The sequence below is a fragment of the Perca flavescens genome, chromosome 16, assembly GCF_004354835.1.
Source record: "Perca flavescens isolate YP-PL-M2 chromosome 16, PFLA_1.0, whole genome shotgun sequence".
Lineage (NCBI taxonomy): Eukaryota > Metazoa > Chordata > Actinopteri > Perciformes > Percidae > Perca > Perca flavescens.
The window spans coordinates 7,851,486-7,873,716 of record NC_041346.1 but is presented as its reverse complement, the minus strand read 5'-3'; the positions used below and the strand labels follow the sequence as shown (position 1 = coordinate 7,873,716).

General features: G+C 38.6%; 2 protein-coding genes and 1 long non-coding RNA gene across 9 annotated transcripts in view; 1 reads left to right on the top strand and 2 right to left on the bottom strand.

The window, feature by feature from the left end:
* The window catches only part of LOC114571541 (amyloid-beta A4 precursor protein-binding family A member 1), a 32,925-nt gene extending 14,798 nt beyond the window's left edge, over positions 1-18,127 (top strand). For 3 of the 5 annotated variants that reach the window (XM_028602538.1, XM_028602534.1, XM_028602535.1), the window contains exons 6-13: positions 3,874-3,906; positions 4,024-4,110; positions 4,725-4,925; positions 12,337-12,516; positions 13,657-13,869; positions 14,693-14,812; positions 15,042-15,182; positions 17,080-17,572. In XM_028602538.1, coding sequence (XP_028458339.1) covers positions 3,874-3,906; positions 4,024-4,110; positions 4,725-4,925; positions 12,337-12,516; positions 13,657-13,869; positions 14,693-14,812; positions 15,042-15,182; positions 17,080-17,151 — 1,047 coding nt within the window. In that variant the 3' untranslated portion in view covers positions 17,152-17,572. Of the gene's footprint in view, positions 1-3,873; positions 3,907-4,023; positions 4,111-4,724; positions 4,926-12,336; positions 12,517-13,656; positions 13,870-14,692; positions 14,813-15,041; positions 15,183-17,079; positions 17,573-17,595 lie in introns of those variants that run through there. The other 2 variants (XM_028602537.1, XM_028602539.1) reach the window with 2 other exon arrangements.
* On the bottom strand, positions 13,484-15,542 carry LOC114571542 (uncharacterized). Its single transcript, XR_003694661.1, has 3 exons — positions 14,970-15,542; positions 14,646-14,857; positions 13,484-13,910 (listed from the first exon to the last, which is right to left on the bottom strand). It is a non-coding gene; the product is annotated as an uncharacterized LOC114571542 (long non-coding RNA).
* tjp2a (tight junction protein 2a (zona occludens 2)) overlaps positions 17,845-22,231 on the bottom strand; it is a 43,954-nt gene continuing 39,567 nt past the window's right edge. For all 3 annotated transcript variants that reach the window (XM_028602533.1, XM_028602532.1, XM_028602531.1), the window contains 5 exons: positions 21,910-22,014; positions 21,199-21,399; positions 20,660-20,737; positions 19,957-20,042; positions 17,845-19,847 (listed from right to left, as the gene is read on the bottom strand). In XM_028602533.1, coding sequence (XP_028458334.1) covers positions 19,694-19,847; positions 19,957-20,042; positions 20,660-20,737; positions 21,199-21,399; positions 21,910-22,014 — 624 coding nt within the window. In that variant the 3' untranslated portion in view covers positions 17,845-19,693. The remainder of the gene's footprint in view (positions 19,848-19,956; positions 20,043-20,659; positions 20,738-21,198; positions 21,400-21,909; positions 22,015-22,231) is intronic.

Genomic DNA, 22,231 nt, shown 5'->3' with positions numbered 1-22,231 from the left:
ACAATACCCAATGTTTTGTTTTTAATCACACTGGTACATTATTTCTCTCTGTTGAACTTCTCCAATTCAAAAGCTAAATATTGATCTATACCTTTTTTATATATTGGCATAGAACATTTTTTTACAAGTTCAGTGCTCTGGCGATAAAAAGTAAACGGTTTCTTCTTATGCCAGCCCAAAAAATTCCAAATACATCAGGCTGAATTTGGGTGAAACAAGTGAATGTGTTTCACCCAACATGAACGTGAAGAATGTGTTTATCAAACATGAGGTAAGCTTTTATTTTCACATCGACCATAGCGTTCATTGTCACTCAATGACCTCAAGGGGCTCAAAGATCAAACCCACAGCTCCTCGGTTTGGAGATACATTTTTTAACACACTTGGACACATCATCAGTGATGCAACTGTGGTTTGTTTCTTATTTGGCTCTTTTAAAGTCAGAAACCCTCAGCAGGCAACCCAGCCAGCGGACAAAAAAGTGCACATCCACACATCAGTGCCCCTCCGCTGCTCCACTGGATGTTATATATAAACTGTTCCAGGCTGTGAGGCTGTGGAGCCTGTAGACCACGCTTTCTGCTTCAGTCGCACTGCATGATGTCACATGCATCACGCAAAGGAAAAACACTTCTAACTCCAATCACAGTGATTAAACATTAAGTACATCAGCACATATAAATGTGGCTTGTATCGTGCATGATTTCCCATGGATTCACATAAGAAGAAATATCCAGTGATGATTTTTGGTAACACCAAAAAAACACATTTGCGCTCCCTGTGTGAATGTAGCTGGAGTCAGTTGAGGGCAGCTGGTGTCAGGGAGTGAGTGTGAAAGATGGCTTACAGGGACAGTGTAGCATTCAGACATAGAACTGTGTGCGCGGGAGAGATGGGCATTTTGGAGAGGCAAGGGAAGAACGTTAGAGGAGCTGAGCCGAACTCTGCTTTCTGGACGGTTGACTGACAGATCCAGGACATTGCCTCCATTAAGGTCTTACAAACCTACAGGGAGGGAGACATTTAGAGACGGTGTAATGGTGAGGGGATAAGCAGTCATTTTTAGATCACTGTCTCACAGGCTGGGTGAGCCGGCATCTCACTTGCAGGGAGGCAGTGATGCGACTCGAAGAAGTGGCTGATACAGAGTACCAATCTGATACCAGTACTCTTTTTTTCTTTTTTTTTTTTTTTTTTCCTCTCCCCCAAATTTAAATTCTATAAACCTCTGTATTTGGAACTGAGGAAGGGGTTCGGTTACTCAAACATTCTAATTCAAAATCACCACATTTGGATTTACATGGTTTTCACTGCACAGGAAGGGTATAACAAATTGTAATCTGAAAAGCAACTAAAGCTGCCAGACAAATGTAGTGGAGTAAAAAGTACAATATTTGCCTCTGATTTGTAGTGAAGTAGACAAAGCTTCTCTCTACTTGGAAAATGTTTTTTGATACCGTGGTGGAACTCATTCATCTGTTACGCATGTTACTTTATTTATCAAGTAGCATAAAATAGGAATACTTTAGTAAAGTACAAGTACCAAAATTGTGTACTTTTGTATGTACATTTACATAGTGAGTCAGGGGTTAATCACAGAATGATCCAGCACTGCGTTCCGGCAGTAAATTAATCTGATTTGCCATTTCATTCTGCAGCCGTGAGTCCAGTGTCGGCGGTTAGTTCACATGTCTGTAATAACAGCAGTCGAGTGTCTGTTATCTAAACTGCTAAAGTCAGTTGAGTGAAGTGATGATAACCGGTTACAGGCTCAGTAGGGAACGGGACACTAACTTGCTGACCGTTTCTTTGTTTATAGCTTCTAGACCAGAGAATATTTGAAACAGTCCTGAACTGTCCTCATTGTTCTCCGTAAGGTTTGCTGGAAGTGATGTAATGTAGTTTTTGTATGTTGAGTGAGCACTGCGATGGTGACAGGATGTGAAGCCCACCACAGGTCAGGAGTCCATCTTGAGATCATGATGATGCTGAGAGGCGTGGTTAAAATGAGAAACATTAGGCTCGTTCGAGATGAGCTGCGTCTCGCCTGTAAAGTGGACGGGAGCATGCGGCAGCAGCCAGGGGCGGTGAAAAAAAGCTGCAGCCAAGTCGGACAGTTTACAACCGTTCCAAGCAGCCTTCGGTCTGAACTTGATGTCACAGAAACACTCACATACTGTTATGTCCAATTCTGATTTATTAAAATGTTATCCGACACGTATATCAGCTTGTAAGCACTGCAGTCTCCAATTGCTTTGATTATTACAGAGTAGCCTGTTGAAATGCTCTACACCCGATCTGTTGCTGATGTTAATATACAGCAGACCGTAGATGATCTGTAATCTCAATGTATTTAGTCTCCCTGACGACACCATCACCATCCCCCACGCAACACAGAATAAGCCTTCAAATCAGACAAATATCAATCCAAAATCACTTAAAAGTTTGTATAGAACGTCGCCATGTTGATCATGAGGTTATCGTTGACCACGTGTGCAAGACGTCTGGAGCAAGTTGGGATCAAGTCAGACACAAATCTAACCGGCATGCATTGGGCAGCGATTGTTGGTCGCCGGTGATCGATTCTGCGCATTCCTGGCTCATCTCTAACGAGCCAACTGTAATGTTTGCGCCGGGCTTCGAGGGCATATGGGTCTTAACAACAGTGTCAACAATTTAGATTTTTTCATTCGAGTAAATAAATACTAGTTAGCGGTATGCGTCAGCTTTAATAGAGGTCTGATTATCACCATTGAAAGAGATTTAAACCAGCACGAATTGTTTAGTCTTTCAAATGTCAGAAAATTAGTGTTTTTAAAAAAGAGCCCATTTTTCCAGAGCCCAAGCCGATGTGATTAAATGTCTTGTTTTGTCAGACCACCAGTCCAAAACCCCAACATACAGCCATCTTTAATGTTAATGTTTTTTTCTTTCTTTTCGAGCACACATTTGGACTTGTCATAGTAGAAAAAGCTAAAGTGTTACAATGAACATTAACAGTGATCCAGGTAGAAACTACGGTCATTTTGATTTTAAGATATTGTCTCCTATCAGAGAAATTCGTCTTGGGCAGTCGAGAGAACAGAAAACAGCAACACAACAGAAAATGGCGACACAACGCACACAAACGCACAGTAACCATGCATAAAACATAAGCATACATTATGTCATCCCATGCGTTCAATGAACATCTGATACACCTCACACAAGAGCCCCCCGCCCCCTACATTTCCTCACACTCACAGCAGAAGAACACATACTTCTCCTCATATTGCACTTAATTCTGCCCAGATTGCACTTTTCCCATAAAATCATGTTGTGGTCAATAACTTTTGTATTGCACAATGCCCCATATTGCCCCCGTACCCTCTCAGATATTGCACATCCTACAACCATAATATTTATTATATATAATATAAATATTTACAGATGAAATCCACTTTAATCAAATCTCTAATGATGAAACCTTGAAACCACATAGATTCAGTTAAGCAAGCACATGGTGGCATAAGCCAACATTTGAAAACACAAACCCTGAGCTGTCATGAGGCGTTGGCCACAAACACATGAGGCCGCTTGTCTGTCTTCAGGCTGGTTTTGTGTCACATTGATGAAGAGGAAACTTTTGATCATGTTTGCTGCAGAGGCCTCTGGCAGCCTGCTGATGCCAGATGTGATAGACTGCAACATCACTGTCCTCCCACACGCACATACACAACATACACCTTTAGGGTCCTTTTTGTGCTTTAATTTGGCATTTGGAATGTAGAGGGTCTACAGTGAGGCGATTGGTCTGTTGTTGATGCACCCAAAAAGCTGTTTTCTTATACTGTCGTCTTTCTGAGTCTCTATTGTGCTTTCTGATCACCGCAGGCTGCTCAGAAGCAGGCAAAGAACAGGAAAAAGGTAAGTTTAGTTTGTTTTCTTTGTCTCTCTGTGATTCTCTTTCATGTAAAAGATAAATGTGTGTTAGACAAGAACACTGTTCTGTTCTCTTCTTGTTGTCTTTTTGCGGCTATACAGAGCCCCGACGGGGAGCCTCCGTCCACTGCTGAGGTTGATTTGTTCATGTCCACGCAGAGGATCAAAGTCCTCAATGCAGACACTCAGGTAGAAACATGATAACATGCATTCCTTACCTTAAGTCTATATATTAGGGGTGTAATCTGGATCGATAAATGGTAAACGGTCCAATATTATCGATGCAAAAGTGAAAAATATCGATAAGATGCCACCCTTTTTTTGTTCATATTTATTCTTTTTATTAAAAATAATAGTTTTTAATTTTAAAGGTCTAGAAGAGCTCCGTAATGAAATTGTCAAATCATGTTTTAGTTGCTTTTTTTGAATTTATATAAATGTTACTGTGTTAAATGGGCATATGACACATTGTTTAATAACGATCGTAGGCCCCGAATTGAATCAAATCGAAATTGTATAGTGACAGACTTTAAGATATCAGCAAATGTCCAAATAATCAATATAATATTGTGTCGTGATGAAACTTGTGAAATTACACCCCTACTATATATATATATATATATATATATATATATATATATATATATATATATATATATATATATATATATATATATATATATATATATATATATATATATACTTAAATCCTTCTGGAGGGGCGACGTCATCATACGAAGAAATTTAAGGATTAATTGGGAGTACCTCATATCTTTCTTCTTTTTTTTTTTTTTTGATCCCAGGAGTCTTTAATGGACCTGCCACTGAGGACGATCTCCTACATAGCCGACATCGGTAACATGGTGGTGCTGATGGCCCGGGGGAAGATGGTGCGCTCCCGCAGCGCGCAGGAAAACCTGGACCACGCAGCCGAGCAAACCACCATGAGCCACGATGACAGACGGCTGTACAGGATGATCTGCCACGTCTTTGAGTCTGAGGATGTGAGTAATTGAATATTAATCTGTTATTGTTGTACTATCCTAATCATATAAATCATACTGTTTGCCACAGGAAATTTTCTTTTTTTTTTACCCCATTTATGAGCTGTGGTAGGGTGACAGCAAACAGAAACCACCATGGCTGACTGTGTCATTATTTAAAGCAATAATTTAGTTATACACTCACCTACAGGATTATTAGGAACACCTGTTAAATTTCTCGTTAATGCAATCACATGGCAGCTACTTCAATGCATTTAGGGGTGTGGTCCTGGTCAAGACAATCTCCTGAACTCCAAACTGACTAGAAAGGGGCGACTGATTCAAGCTGATAGAAGATCAACTTTGACTCAAATAACCACTCGTTACAACCGAGGTATGCAGCAAAGCATTTGTAAAGCCACAACACTCACAACCTTGAGGCAGATGGGCTACACCAGCAGAAGACCCCACCGGGTACCACTCATCTCCACTAAAAATAGGAAAAATGAGGCTACAGTTTGCACGAGCTCACCAAAATTGGACAGTTGAAGACTGGAAAAATGTTGCCTGGTCTGATGAGTCTCAATTTCTGTTGAGACATTCAGATGGAGTCAGAATTTGGTGTAAACAGAATGAGAACATGGATCCGTCATGCCTTACCACTGTGCAGGCTGGTGGTGCTGGTGGTGGTGTAATGGTATGCTATCCTATCTATATGGGCCAACATTTCTAAAGAATGCTTCCAGCACCTTGTTGAATCAATGCCACAGGCAGTCCTGAAGGCGAAAGAGGGTCAAACACGATGTTCCTAATAATCCTTTAGATGAGTATATATACCAATGGTTCCAAAACTTTTTGATAACATCATTACCAAATCAGTCATAGATTCTGTCATTGTGTTACTTATGGATGGAATTATAGTGAAAATTAGAAAATGCATTGCGTGCAGAAAATTCGTTGCGTGCAGAAAATGCATGTGCATGCAAAAAATTGATAAATGAGTCATGTCCACAAAATTCATAGTATAGTATGTCGAAAAAAGTGATAACTGAGTCAATAACGTAGGGATAAATGAGTCATAGTATAGTATGTCGAAAACAGTCTCAGTATAGTATGTCGAAAAAAAAGTGATAAAAATGTCCAACAGTCAGAGTCCCAGCCTAGACTGGTGATTGAACAAGGGTCCAGGTCTGCAGTGCCTAATTGCTGTTTCTATTTGGAGTAGCACTAACCTCCAAGCCACCATACAGCATAGTATAGTATGTCTAAAAAAAAGTGATAAATGAGTCATAGTATAGTATGTGGAAAAAGTAATAAATGAGTCATAGTATAGTATGTTGAAAACAGTCATAGTATGTCGAAAAAAGTCATAGTATAGTATGTTGAAAAAAGTCATAGTATAGTATGTGGAAATAGTGATAAATGAGTCATAGTATAGTATGTCAAACAGTCATAGTATAGTATGTGGAAAAAGTTATACTGTATCTTCCGGACTATAAGTCACTCCGGAGTATAAGTCGCATCAGTCAAAAAATGCGTCATGAAGAGGAAAAAAACATAAGTCGCACCGGACTACAAGTCGCATTTATTTAAAAAAAAATTTCATCTGTCAACTACACAATAGCACACAAAACAACAGGCTGAATACGGTAGGTGTCCGGTATGTTAACATAACACATTAACAGTTATTCAGCTATACAATAGCACACAGAACAACTAGCTACCAGTGGAGCATGGATGTATTAAAAGGCGTGAAGACGTAACTGCACCGTTGACAAGCCCCTCCCGACTCTTTCCTCCAGCTCTGGCCATCTTGCTTTTAGCCCATGATTAGCTGATTAGCTTTCTTTGTTTTCTTCATTGCAGTAAGAGTAACCTTTTTGCCAGTCCCTCGCAAGTTTCTCCCTCATTTCAAACTTTCTTTCTGCTGCTCGATTACCGTTTTCGGCTGCATATTTTACTACCTGTAGTTTGTTATCTCTTTTCTTTCTCAGTTGTCTTTAGGAGCAAGCATAGAGCGCCCTGTAGACGGTAATGTTTTCAGTGTGAATTACCATTTAAAAACATGTAAAATTATATATATTTTGATATATAAGTCGCACCTGACTATAAGTCGCAGGACCGGTAAAAGTAGGAAAAAAAACTGTGACTTATAGTCCGGAAAATACGGTAAAAAGTCATAGTATAGTATGTCGAAAAAAGTTATAAATGAGTCATAGTATAGTATGTGGAAAAAGTGATAAAAGTCATAGTATAGTATGTCGAAAAAAGTGATAAATGAGTCATAGTATAGTATGTTGAAAACAGTCATAGTATGTGGAAAAAGTGATGAAAAAGTCATAATATACTATGTTGAAAAAAGTGAGGAAATAGTCATAGTATAGTATGTCGAAAAAAGTGATGTATAGTATGTTGAAAACAGACATAGTATAGTATGTCGAAAACAGTCATAGTAGTATGTCGAAAAAAGTGATAAATGAGTCATAGTATAGTATGTCGAAAACAGTCATAGTATAGTATGTGGAAATAGTGATAAAACAGTCATAGTATAGTATGTGGAAAAAAGTTATAAAATAGTCATAGTATAGTATGTCGAAAAAATTGATAAATGAGTCAGTATAGTATGTCGAAAACTGTCATAGTATAGTATGTGGAAATAGTGATGAAACAGTCATTGTATAGCATGTCGAAAAATGAGTCATAGTATAGTATGTGGAAAAAAGTGATTATTGAGTCATAGTATAGTATGTCGAAAACAGTCATAGTATAGTATGTGGAATAAAGTGATAAAATAGTCATAGTATGTTGAAAAAAGTGATAAATGAGTCATAGTATAGTATGTCAAAACAGTCATAGTATAGTATGTCGAAAACAGTCATAGTATAGTATGTGGAAATGGTGATAAAATAGTATGTACAAAAAGTGATAAAAAGAGTATAGTATGTCATGTTGAAAATGTGTCATAAAAAAGTGATAAAAACAGTCATAGTATAGTATGTCGAATAAAGTGATAAAATAGTCAATAGTATGTCAAACAGTCATAGTATAGTATAGTATGTGGAAATAGTGATGAAACAGTCATAGTATAGTATGTCGAAAAAAGTTATAAAACAGTCATAGTATAGTATGTCGAAAAAGTGATAAATGAGTCATAGTATAGTATGTGGAATAAAGTGATAAAATAGTCATAGTATAGTATGTCGAAAAAAGTGATAAATGAGTCATAGTATAGTATGTCGAAAAAAGTTATAAAATAGTCATAGTATAGTATGTCGAAAAAAGTGATAAATGAGTCATAGTATAGTATGTGGAAAACAGTCATAGTATAGTATGTGGAAAACAGTCATAGTATAGTATGTCGAAAAAAGTTATAAAAAGTCATAGTATAGTATGTGGAAAAAGTAATAGTCATAGTATAGTAAGTCAAAAAGAGTCATAAATAGTATAAAAAAAGTGATAAAAATAGTCATAGTATAGTATGTCGAAAACAGTCATAGTATAGTATGTGGAAATAGTGATAAAACAGTCATAGTATAGTATGTGGAAAAAGTGATAAATGAGTCATAGTATAGTATGTCGAAAACAGTATGTTAAAAAATGTGGAAAAATGAGTAAAACAGTCATAGTATAGTATGTTGTTAAAGTCCCAGCCGAGAAAAAAGATAAAACCAGTCATAGTATGTATGTGCCTACTTGCTGGTTCTATTTAGAGTAGCACTAACCTCTAAGCCACCATACTCCATAGTATAGTATGTCAAAAAAAGTTATAAAATAGTCATAGTATAGTATGTGGAAAACAGTCATAGTATAGTATGTGGAAAACAGTCATAGTATAGTATGTTGAAAAAAGTGATAAATGAGTCATAGTATAGTATGTGGAAATAGTGATAAAACAGTCATAGTATAGTATGTGGAAATAGTGATAAAACAGTCATAGTATAGTATGTCGAAAAAAATTATAAATGAGTCATAGTATAGTATGTCGAAAACAGTCATAGTATAGTATGTGGAAATAGTGATGAATGAGTCACAGTATAGCATGTGGAAACAGTGATAAATGAGTCATAGTATAGGAAGTCAAAAACAGTGTTAAAGTCCCAGCCTAGACCGGTGATTGAGCCAGGGTCCGAGTCTGCAGTGCCTACTTGCTGGTTCTATTTAGAGTAGCACTAACCTCTAAGTCACCATACTCCATAGTATAGTATGTGAAAATAGTGATAAAACAGTCATAGTATAGTATGTCGAAAAAAGTGATAAATGAGTCATAGTATAGTATGTCGAAAAAAGCTATAAAAAGTCATAGTATAGTATGTCGAAAACTGTTATAGTATGTTGAAAAAAGTGATAAATGAGTTATAGTATAGTATGTCGAAAACAGTCATAGTATAGTATGTGGAAATAGTGAGAAAACAGTCATAGTATAGTATGTCGAATAAAGTGATAAAATAGTTATAGTATGTTGAAAAAAGTGATAAATGAGTCATAGTATAGTATGTCAAACATTCATCGTATAGTATGTCGAAAACAGTCATAGTATAGTATGTCGAAAAAGTGATAAAATGAGTCATAGTATAGTATGTCAAAAACAGTCATAGTATAGGATGTGGAAATAGTGATAAAACAGTCATTGTATAGTATGTTGAATAAAGTGATAAAATAGTTACAGTATAGTATGTTGAAAAAAGTGATAAATGACTCATAGTATAGTATGTCGAAAACAGTCATAGTATAGTATGTTGAAAAAAGTGATAAATGAGTCATAGTATAGTATGTGGAAAACAGTCATAGTGTAGTATGTGGCAAACAGTCATAGTATAGTGTGTCAAAAACACTCATAGTATAGTATGTGGAAATAGTGATGAATGAGTCACAGTATAGCATGTGGAAACAGTGATAAATGAGTCATAGTATAGGAAGTCAAACAGTGTTAAAATCCCAGCCTAGACCGGTGATTGAACCAGGGTCCAAGCCTGCAGTGCCTACTTGCTGGTTCTATTTAGAGTAGCATTAACCTCTAAGCCACCATACTCCATAGTATAGTATGTGGAAATAGTGATTAAAACAGTCATAGTATAGTATGTCGAAAAAAGTGATAAATGAGTCATAGTATAGTATGTTGAAAACAGTCATAGTATAGTATGTGGAAATAGTGATGAATGAGTCATAGTATAGTATGTGGAAATAGTGATAAATGAGTCATAGTATAGTATGTCGAAAACAGTCATAGTATAGTATGTCGAAAAAGTGATAAATGAGTCATAGTATAGTATGTCGAAAAAAATTATAAATGAGTCATAGTATAGCATGTCGAAAACAGTCTTAGTATAGTATGTGGAAAAAGTGATAAAACAGACATAGTATAGTATGTCAAAAACACTCATAGTATAGTATGTGGAAATAGTGATGAATGAGTCTGCAGTGCCTATTTGCTGGTTCTATTTAGAGTAGCACTAACCTCTAAGTCACCATACTCCATAGTATAGTATGTGGAAATAGTGATAAAACAGTCATAGTATAGTATGTCGAAAAAAGTGATAAATGAGTCATAGTATAGTATGTCGAATAAAGTGATAAAATAGTTATAGTATGTTGAAAAAAGTGATAAATGAGTCATAGTATAGTATGTCAAACATTCATCGTATAGTATGTCGAAAACAGTCATAGTATAGTATGTCGAAAAAAGTGATAAACGAGTCATAGTATAGTATGTCAAAAACAGTCGTAGTATAGGATGTGGAAATAGTGATAAAACAGTCATAGTATAGTATGTTGAATAAAGTGATAAAATAGTTATAGTATGTTGAAAAAAGTGATAAATGACTCATAGTATAGTATGTCGAAAACAGTCATAGTATAGTATGTTGAAAAAAGTGATAAATGAGTCATAGTATAGTATGTGGAAAACAGTCATAGTGTAGTATGTGGCAAACAGTCATAGTATAGTATGTCGAAAAAGGTGATAAATGAGTCATAGTATAGTATGTCGAAAAAAAGTGATAAGTGAGTCATAGTATAGTATGTTGAAAACAGTCACAGTATAGTATGTGGAAATAGTGATAAAATAGTCATAGTATAGTATGTCGAAAAAAGTCATGGTATGTTGAAAACCGTCTTAGTATAGTACGTGGAAAAAGTTATAAAAAGTCATAGTATAGTAAGTCGAAAACAGTCATAGTATAGTAAGTCAAAAAAGTGATAAATGAGTCATAGTATAGTATGTCGAGAACAGTCATAGTATAGTATGTGGAAAAAGTGATAAATGAGTCATAGTATAGTATGTCGAAAAAAGTTATAAAATAGTCATAGTATAGTATGTCGAAAAAAGTGATAAATGAGTCATAGTATAGTATGTCGAGAACAGTCATAGTATAGTATGTCGAAAAAAGTGATAAAAAGTCATAGTATAGCATGTCGAAAAAAGTCATGGTATGTTGAAAACCGTCTTAGTATAGTACGTGGAAAAAGTTATAAAAAGTCATAGTATAGTAAGTCGAAAACAGTCATAGTATAGTAAGTCAAAAAAGTGATAAATGAGTCATAGTATAGTATGTCGTAAAAATGTGATTTAAAAAAAAGTCATGGTGCACGTACTGTATATTTTGAGGCTCATGTCTCAACGTAGAGGTCCAGGGTTTGAATCCCAACTGTGACGATTTCCTGCATGTCTTCCCCCTCTTTCTCACCTCTCTGTCCTGTCAAATAAAGGCGGAAAAAGCCCCCAAAAAAATCTTTAAAAAAATAAAATAAGAAATTTCAAGAAGCTAATCAGGTTCTTGCTATTTTTTTATTTCATTTTTGGTTGATTTGGAGTTAGGATTATGTTTAGGTAAGGTTAAGTTCAGTATGAGTTAGGACTGCTTCATGTCAGGAATTCAATTCAGTTTTATTTGTAGTGTCAAATCATGATATAAGTTATTTCAACAAGGGTCCTCACAAGCTCTGTAGTGAATGCATGTGTCCCGTGTCTTTAAGTTGGATATATACAATTAATCGCAATCTTATCGAATTCCGATATGGACTAGTGCGATATCCAAAATCGCAGGGGGGGGGGCGGCGTCGTACTATTTTTTTAAAGGCAAAATATGGGTCAAACCATTCTAAATTAGGTATCCTGGTGCTGTAGAGATCCCCCAGCCTACAAATCCTATCCTACAGACTAAGAGAAAAAAAATAATCTTGGTTTGGTACAGATCCTTGCAAAAATCACACAATAATCATTTAATTTAATTTCAATAGTTTTCAATTAAAAATAACAAAAGAAAATAATCATTCTCTTCAATATCGTGAAGTACATCGCAATATCAGTCAAAAATAATGGCAAATGAATATGTTTCTCATATCGTGCAGCCCTAATATAAACAAGCCGTGCAGAGCAAACTCCCACAGGGACTGTAATGGTTCCCGTTGTCCTCCTCCTCTTTCCGTCTGCCAGGCCCAGCTGATTGCTCAGTCCATCGGTCAGTCTTTCAGCGTGGCCTACCAGGAGTTCCTCAGGGCCAACGGCATCGACCCCGAGGATCTGAGCCAGAGGGAGTACAGCGACCTGCTCAACACTCAGGACATGTACAACGACGACCTCATCCACTTCTCCAAGTCGGAGAACTGCAGAGATGTAAGTGAGCCAGCAGGGGGCAGCACAGTCACAGCAGGAGCTTTTCATTCACTTCGATTGGGCTTCAAATTGAGTTAATTTTGTTTTACCTTTTTAAAAAATAAGCTTCTGATACTTAACAGGATATTTCACTTTACATATTGATGGACTTTTTATATGTACAACTTTTTTTTACATAAAGAACAACACAGCCCTTCAGTTCAGGTCCAGTTATAAGTATCTGAATGCAAAGGAGCCTGTGCCATTATCTTTCTGCTCAACCGGCAAACTGAGCAAACTAAGCAGCTGGTTCGGAGTCCCAGCTGTGTGACAGTAAAAATTAAAATCAAGAAGTTACTAGCTTTAGTATAAAGGTAAATTTGAGACGCTCAGCCCGATCCCACCTCAGACACATTTTTCAGAATTGGCATTTGGCTGCGAGAAGCTCAAAGTGGGTGCAGTGTCACTCCTTCATTTAGTTTATAGGACTACTTAACAGTGGTAGAATGTAACTAAGTAAATTTACTCAAGTACTATACTGTAAAATTTTAGGTTCTTTTCTTTTCATGCCACTTTCTACTTCTACTCCACTACATTAATCTGACAGCTTTACACAAAAACACAATTTTTTATTATGATTTAAACTACCCAACCATGTACAGGCCTACAAGTCCAGCTGATATGATTAGACCATTAAACACTAAGTTGACAGAACTGTTTGGATCGTTTCCAGTTTCTAAAATGGGAGGATTTTTCTGCATTAAGTTTGGGGTCACTTAGAAATTTCCATTCCAGACAGAATAGCAGCTGAGATCAGTTGCATTGTTTGTTTTTTTTAACCAGGGCAGCAGTTTTCAGATTACATGATTTGCTTACATCATTGCAAAATGGTTCTCAACTGTTGTAGAAAGAAGTGGCTGATCTTTAATGCAATATCTACATTGCCCCATTATCAGCAACCTTTCATCCAATGTTCCAAAGGCCCAGTCTGTTTACTAATCTGAAATCATTTTAAAAGGTTAACTGAGAAAACATTGGAGAACCCTTGTGTTTCCATAGTTTCTCCAGCAATAGGAAAGCCTGTTCGCATAAACCGTTCCAAATGAATATTTGGAGTCTTTGGACAGTTGTGGAAGCGAATCTGTGCGTGGTTCCCTGCAGGTTTACATTGAGAAGCAGAAAGGCGAGATCCTGGGTGTGGTGATAGTGGAGTCGGGCTGGGGGTCCATCCTCCCCACCGTCATCATCGCCAGCATGATGCATGCTGGTCCGGCCAAGAAGTCCGGTCGACTCAACATCGGAGACCAGATCATGACCATCAACGGGACGAGTCTGGTGGGTTTACCGCTTAGCACCTGCCAGAGCATCATCAAGGTACGCCGCTGCTCTCAGTTCAATACTTGTTCCTCCCATTCCTTAGAGCAAGGCACATAAGCAGGTTTAGGTTAAAAAAAAAAAAAAAAAAAAGTCTTATTTGTTTTACAAGCTTCTCTTGGGAAATACACAAGATATACAAAGTTCACTGTAATAATTGTATTTAAATGACATTTTTTAAGATTATTACTTCAAACTAACAATGTTTTTTAGATATAGATGTGGGTCCTAAGAACAAAGCTGACGTGGAACCACAAAAAATGATGTTGCTGGCCAGTCAAATCTCTGGTTAAAACGAGTCAAAACGATTTACAGATAACCTTATTAGTGCACCAGGAAGCAGGACTTGTCACTACCAGTTAGCTTGTTACCTGATTTTAAAAAAACGCTTGGTTTATGTTTCATAATCTTTTGGGAGATTTTTTTTTTTATGGCATTCAATTATTAGAATTTTTTGCCAGTGGACAGAAAAAAATTGAAAATAATTATAATTCATTTCCACGCATTCATTTCTACGGGAGCGGCCACGCAATGCATTCTGGTAGCGTCGCAGGGACTTTGGAGACGTGGGGCATTTTAAATTAACTGCTTTATGTAGTTCTACTGGAACATAGGCTCAGTTTCAGAAGTCTTACCTACTGCACCTTTAAGCCATTACGATATCCAAAATCTGAGACAATATCTAGTCTCATATCACCATATCAATATAATATGGATATATTGCCCAGCCCTAGGTACCAGTAACTACCTCCTCTTGTATGTTTGTGTGCGTTTACCTTTGGGGTGTCCGTCTGCTGTAGCTAACCAGACTCTGTTCCCTCAGGGTCTCAAGACTCAGTGCAGGATCAAGATGAACATCGTCCGGTGTCCTCCCGTCACCATGGTGCTCATCCGCAGGCCGGACCTCCGATACCAGCTGGGCTTCAGCGTCCAGAATGGCATCGTGAGTATGGCCGCTGATCACCGTGGCAACGCTGCTGCCCTCTTTCTAATGATTAAACGGGAGCTTTTATTTTGTTAACCGTGCTCTGAAACCTGCGTGTTTCTTGGCAACAGACATGGAGCAGCGATTTGTTATGATGATGTTCAAGGACACATACCCAGTTTTTGCTTAAATATATCTCATCCTCTGCCACGGCTGTCAGTTTGAGTCCTCTCTGTGTTTTTAACAGATCTGCAGCCTGATGAGGGGAGGCATCGCTGAGAGGGGGGGCGTCCGCGTCGGTCACCGCATCATCGACATCAACAGCCAGAGCGTCGTGGCGACGCCTCACGAGAAGATTGTTCAGATTCTGTCTAATGCCATGGGAGAGGTAGGAGGACTGCTGAATGGCTCTTTTTGAAATGAAGATAACTAATTTCTGAAACCTATCTAAACATTTGTTCCTACATAAAGTATGTCGTTTAAAAAAAAAAAAAAAAAAAGGGCTAAAGGGCTTTCACACCTTAGCCTGGTCTTACCAGACTCTGGTACATTTCATGTGTCCAGAGAGTCTGGCCTCTCTCCATTGACAAGTGTTAACTTCCTTGAAGGCGGGTACTCTGTTGAAGTTTAAAACTATTGGATCTGCCATAACCAATCGTTACCGTTGCGCATGTGCGACAACTATCGGCTTATATTTAGCATTAGCATCGCTAGCGTTAGCCTTCACCACTAACGGAGCGAGCTGGAAAATCTAACTTTTCCTGAACCCCGTGGGGAGGAGGGCCACAACATCACGGCCACCGACACGACTCTTGCTCGGGCTTTAACTTCTGGATATTCGGCGGCGTTGCCACAACGGACCCAATGGCTTCGCTCGCATCTTTCTCCGCCGCAACTCTAGCGCACGGCCTCAACGTCATCATTCTTAGCCACTCCCTCTGTTCGCTGATTGGACCGCCAAATATTTTGCTGGAGAAAACCCAAGACTATACCGCGAACTCAGACGTAGTACTGAAGGGAAATGAAAATTGAGCGTAAGTACGTAGGAGGGCAGAGCCAGGCTATTTGCACCATAGACAGTATATAATGGACCAATAGACCCCGTTGCTCTGGACGGAGACCAGTGAAGGCTATTAGAAGCACTTTTCCGGTGATGGCCAGCTTTACTGCACAGCCTCCAACTGAGAGAATGTGACGTGAGCAACGTGTCTGAATGTTGGAAGTCTTCTGGTAGCTGTGCCAAGAGAAATCTCAATCATTCCCAATCTTACAGATACGGAAACTGTAGGTGTGTGTAAGGAGATAACATGGGCACAGGCTAATTATTGCTAACTAACATGCTAGTTAACATTAGTAATTAAACCTAAACATCTCATGTAAGTCGGAACTGCCTGCGAGCTTCTCCTGTACTATACGGTAATTCCTCTACTATGCGACAGTAAGTCACTTGGTTATGACAATCGTTAGCTTATTTTTACAAAAACGTCTGCTACGGAGCCATAACGTGAGGTACAAGGTAATGAAGCCTTTTATACATTGTCGTGTTTCTTTGGAACTAAACAACGGACAAATAGAGTCTTTAAACGCTTCAGATGTAAAGTTATTCGCAGTCAAGTGACGTAAAAAAAAAATGGCTGTCAGCGGAATGCTAACAGGAGGTGATGGCCAGTTAGCAACAAAATGGCGCCATGATGGCTCGAGTTCTGAAGCGAAGCTTACAACCAAATCACGGTCCAGATCAAACCAGTTTGTTTCTAGTGTGAAAGCATTTTTTGGATGGTTCAGACTTTTGGACCAAATACAGAAAGTTCAGGCAGATCATAGGAGAGGACATGAGAGGACGGGGAAGCCCGTCTACTGTACAAACCATTCAATTACAATTGGGTGGTGATTATAAAAGGACTGTTGTGGTGCTGTGGAAATAGAACACTGAATTTACCATTTGAGCTTTTACTTGTTTGTGCCAGCCACGCCACTGGTATCTCAGACTCAAGACATTATCTGATTACCGTCTTTTGTGAGAGTTTACAGTATTTGTTAAAAATAACTCAACCCTCAGTATGTTGTTTGTTCTGTCCATGACTTTATTTTTATTTTGTGCTGTAATGATCAATGCGTTCTTTAAAGATTTTAAAAAGAATTAGTATAAATAGAAGAATATAGAAACATAAAAAAATAGTAATACAATAATAATTCACGCGTGAAAAGGTTTAGATACTTTTTTAAGAAAAGTCTCTTTTTGTGTTGCTATGTAATTCTGGTCATGTGGTTTCTTTCTGCTCCAGATCCACATGAAGACGATGCCTGCAGCCATGTACCGTCTGCTGACAGCACAGGAGCAGCCCGTCTACATCTGAACACACAGCACGCTCTCTTTACTACGGTCGATCCATCTTTCAGTTGTTTTGAATCCCTTTCTCCTCTCTGTATTCTGTTTATCACTTGACTTGCCTTAATCTGTACAGTACACTGTCATGTCACCATGTACATCCACAGTATGACAGCAGAGAGACAGATTATCTCACTAGGCCGAGTGTTAACGTGACGTGTTATGTTTGACCAAAGAGAAATTGTGGATTTTATTGTGCATATTTAGGTGGCAAACGGAGTAAATATTACCTTCGGTTAAATAACTGTAATATCTGAATGTACTCTAATCATGTTGGACCTATACATTGTCAGGGCAACCCAGATGATAAATTCACTTTTAGACTGAAAAGGTCATGTTATAGAAAGGGGAATGCATGTACAATTCTGCTGAATAAATTCTAAAGAAAATTCTGCTTTGTTTTATTCAACAGGATTTGAGCTGAATGTGCAGTCGGCTAATTACGAAAATAAATATATAAAAAAAAGGTCCAGTTCAAGAGCGACAAGAAATTACTGCATCAAGGTAATGCAAGAAACCTTTTGAACCCAGCCATTATTTTTCTAAATACTTTGAGAATGTAAAAGATTACTATTGATGTTATTGTGTCCATCCACTTCATGTGGTCAGGATTTAAATCTGCCAAAACCTGACCCTTTCAAGAAGACACACTTAAAAAAAGCAATGTAAAAAAGAGATTTATTTATTTGAATTGACTGTTCTGTAACACTAAGGAGATCACAAACTTAAAAAAAGTAACTAACAGACATTTAAAAGACATGATCAATGATTGTCATCACCACATTCCAGATGCTCCTGTGTACAAAGACTTGACGGAGTTTATGTATATTTAATATAAAAACATATATGCCACCACAATGTGATTGTCTCTGGTGGCAAGCAGCTCGTAAAGACATATCGGCCTCAGCTGTGCTGCACCTCTAAGTAATTCTTCACACCATCGTCTGAATATTCTGTACATGATTATATTCTAACAGTAAAGTCTGTGACATCATGTCTCTATTTACTAAAAGACATGTTAGCTTGTCATGACGTCCATATGTTTTTTTAACTCAGAAGTAGAAGAAACAGATGGTGCATGTATGAGTTTGTTTTGTCAATTTAAGAACATTGTACTGTTGATTTTCATTTTTTCCCCCAAGCTAACATCAGAGCTACAAGGCACTTGAAAATATGCCGCTTCCCAGAATGCACAGGGTAGTGTGTAGATATATCCAAATGTCCGATCAGGAATGTAGCGAGGTACAATAAATCTTGACATGGCAGGACAGGAACAAGAAGAGGAAGACCAACACCTATTTGACATCAAAGTGTGCTGCTGCTGCGCGTGTGTGTGTGTGGTTAGACAGTTGGTGGCATACAAAAAAAAATGCACTAAATAGAAAGTAAAACGTAGATACTGTACACAGTATCTGTACCATATCTACGGTGTGGTTGCAGCATGGTGTTAACTCCAGTAACACAGGTAAGGGGCTTTTCTGAAAAATATCTTTGACAAAACCCAAAAGGTTGTCCAACATGACTTACTGATGTTTTAGTTCGTTCCAGAATCCTCAAAGACTTCCCTGATCAAAACAAAGATGGTAGCTGGCCATATGTCCTTCCTCAATATGTGAAACAAGTTTTATATTTGTAAATAGAAAAAGCCACCGGAGTTCCTGTTCTACCGCTGCCTTGATTGGTTAGTCGCTGGTCTACTGCTGTCTCGATAAGTTAGTTTGTGTTGAGTGCCTTTCTTTAGCATTAAGCTAAAGAAATAGTCTGTGCTAGCTGCTAATGTAGGCTAACGTTACCTGTGCTGTGTTCCGTAGCAACCGCCTTGGTATGTGCAGTCAGCCAGCCAGCCAGCCCAGGAGGATCTATTTAAATTGGAATGTGACTTACTTTCATATTGCCATACTTGAAGACAGTTTTATAAAAGCAGTAGGCCACTTAAGGTTGTAAGACGTGATTATAAAGCAGCTAAGGGGCGTTGTTCGGCTTGACGCAACCGCCTGTCATGAGCTATTGCTTAAATATTGTTACGGACCATAGTTTTCTAAAAAAAACAGGAGCAACCTAAGTTAGAAAGGAGTTAAATGTAATAGTTTTTGGTTGGAAGAGTCTTTAAGCATTCTGGAAATACCTTCAAAACTAAAAAGTGTAGTTTAACAACCTGGGTGTTTAAAAGAATCGTGAGGTATTAATCTTTTAACTTGTCTCGGTGACTCTAATGCCATAGTAATACATGAGGGGCTGGGGGGGAATAAAACCTTCAGACACTTAAAAAAAAAAATAAAAATAAGAATATATACACTGAAATATCAACAGGTTCATTTTTTGTTTGCCAAAATACGCTCTTTGTAAGAATAGTTTGTGTATTGAAAAGTGTCTGAAATTAGTGTTACAATGGACCTCAAACAAAGTTCTGAGAGTTTACATCAAGGTAGTGCTGCATGAGCGGTTACCACGGCAATTAATGTAGGGAGGAGTCCAGATGAGCTGATGATGTCACTTCCTGGTTTCTCAGCCTACAGCTCAGTGTCTTTGTATTTCTGAGGATTGTAGTATCCTTTCTTGGTCTGGTCGGCCAGCTGCCTGCGGTAGTCGGCCTCGTCGTCCTCGTAGCCTCTGGACTCAGAGTACGGTCGGAAGGGAGGCTGCTGCTCGGGGTTGGAGCTCGAACTAGACAGACAGACGGACAGTTAGCTTTTCCTTTCATGGGACTAAAAGTTAACAATTTACAGCATCTTAATAAATATGTAATTTTTACTATGACGAGTGATGCTCTCACCCTATTGGCTGAGGACGGTTGAGGTTGGGTTTTGGCAGTTTCACTGGGATAGCGTAGATGTCTGGATGCTTCTGGGCGATTTCCAACTGTGCAGAGAGAAGAGAGCAGAACCAGATATGTCAACATGAATAAAAAGTTTTTTTTATTTTATTTTTTTTAAATACCCCATAAGACATTCAAACATGGATCCAAGAGACCAGAAATGTTTTTGCAGCTTTCTTTTACTTGGTTTACTTAATGGAGGAGTTCATATCTTAAAACAATACTCACATGCCCATATGTAAATTAAAAGAGTTATTGGTAGCTGTAAAGAGCTCCCTTCCAGAAGTGATTTCAATGAAAAAGATGGGGGACAAAAGTCCGATCTGTAAAAATACATCTTAAAGTTCAGCTGAGGCTAATCTGAGTCAGTCACTCTGAGATAAACCAATCAAGTGGGTATTTTTTTATTGGCTTTAGGGCCTAAAACACTAATAAATGCAGGTGAGAACAAAAAAAGATGTCGGGTCCTGATCCATCACGTAAACTGACAAAACATTGCAGAGCTGAGGATGCAGCTGACTGTAGGTTACACATCGGTTATCTTAAATCAATCATTTTAACGCTAGATTAAAGTAGAAAAAGGATCAGGGCAGAGCTACAGAACAGCGGCCACTGAGCTGATCATACTTGAAGCAGTAGTATGAATAAAAACCGTACTGACTCGAGCATTTTCTGCTTCCTGCAGCTCCAGCATCCTCTGAGCTCGGGCCAGGTGGTCCATCTTCTCAAAAGCTTTAATCTACGAGAAGAACAAGTGTTAATTCCAGTTCCATTGGTGGTGATAAACAGTAGATACTGCACATCCACATGGCATGATTCATATAACAGTGACTGTCAAATGAAATATTTGAGTGTAATAACCATGAAATGAAGATGGCAGAACATAGATAGATGATGAATAATCATGGATTTAAGAGGAGGGTTACAAACATTTAAGACGAATGCAGACGCATTCAGTTACCTGGTCACCCATTTGCTATTTCATATTAGAAGCAAAGAAAGCAAAAGAGGAAGAAAATGAAAAATAATAATTTATTAACTGAGTCAAAGCCTCCATCTTAAACACCAGGAAAAACTAAATGCTGGATGAGCCAAGAAAAGTTATTTCTTAAAAAGGGATATTTGAGATTTGATAGATCCGAATTTGAATCCTAAGTCACTTTTTTTGATGGTCTAAAAATGCAATATGATAATCCTGACCTTGCCGAGGAAGGATGTGTTGGCGGGGTCCTCCTCCCCCGGCCCCTTCGCCACTGACGGCTGGTTCAGACGGGGGATGGTGGGCTTGAGGGCCACAGGAGGGGGGAGCGGCTTGTTTACACCGGCTGCATCGCTGCTGATGGTGCTGCTGGAGTGCGAGTCATAGCTGCGCGAGGACTCGGTCCGATTCTGAACCCGCACCTGTCACAATAAAAAGAATGTTTGTGATTTCTTTTTTTTTGGACCATCTGAAACCTTTATGGACGGTCTGCTTCAGCATCATGCCTCTTCAAAACAAACCACCTGACACATGGAAAAGCTGCAACATGAGGTAAAAATATCCTAACTGGTATATATTAAATTCTGTTTGGGTTTAAATTAGTATGATTCACTTCTTCTGCGGGTAGACTGCGGCATCTTGGGAGATTTTTAAAGTGAGGTTCAGCAATGTGTCACTGTCAACATCTTCAGCCCTAGACATTATCAGCAGAACCTGCACAACTTACTTAAAAAGGAACACGCAGACTTATTGGGACTTTAGCTTCTTCACCGTATCCCCCAGAGTTAGATAAGTCCATACATACCCGTCTCATCTCCGTGCGTGTCCTAACTGTCTCTCGCCCCCAAGGCTAGCCTAGCACAGCACAGATCCTGGAAGTGATTGGCTCCAACTAGCCTACTGCTCCCAATAAGGGACAAAATAATTCTCACCTTCGGGGGTTCGGGGGTAAAAGGAGGAGGAGGGCTGGGGTCTCGGTTCAGCATCTCTCTGCTCCCTGCCCTCCTCATACGAGCCCGGGGTTCAGGGTGAGGCTTCTAAACACACAGACAGACAGACAGACAGACAGACAGACAGACAGACAGACAGACACACACACACACACACACACACACACACACACACACACACACACACACACACGTGGGTTGTCAGGGAAAGATTATGGAAACAATGGCGAGAATTCAAAGGGTTCCCCTCCTACAGCATACACCGTGCGGTATTTCATACAGCATCAGCACGTATCAGCGTTCC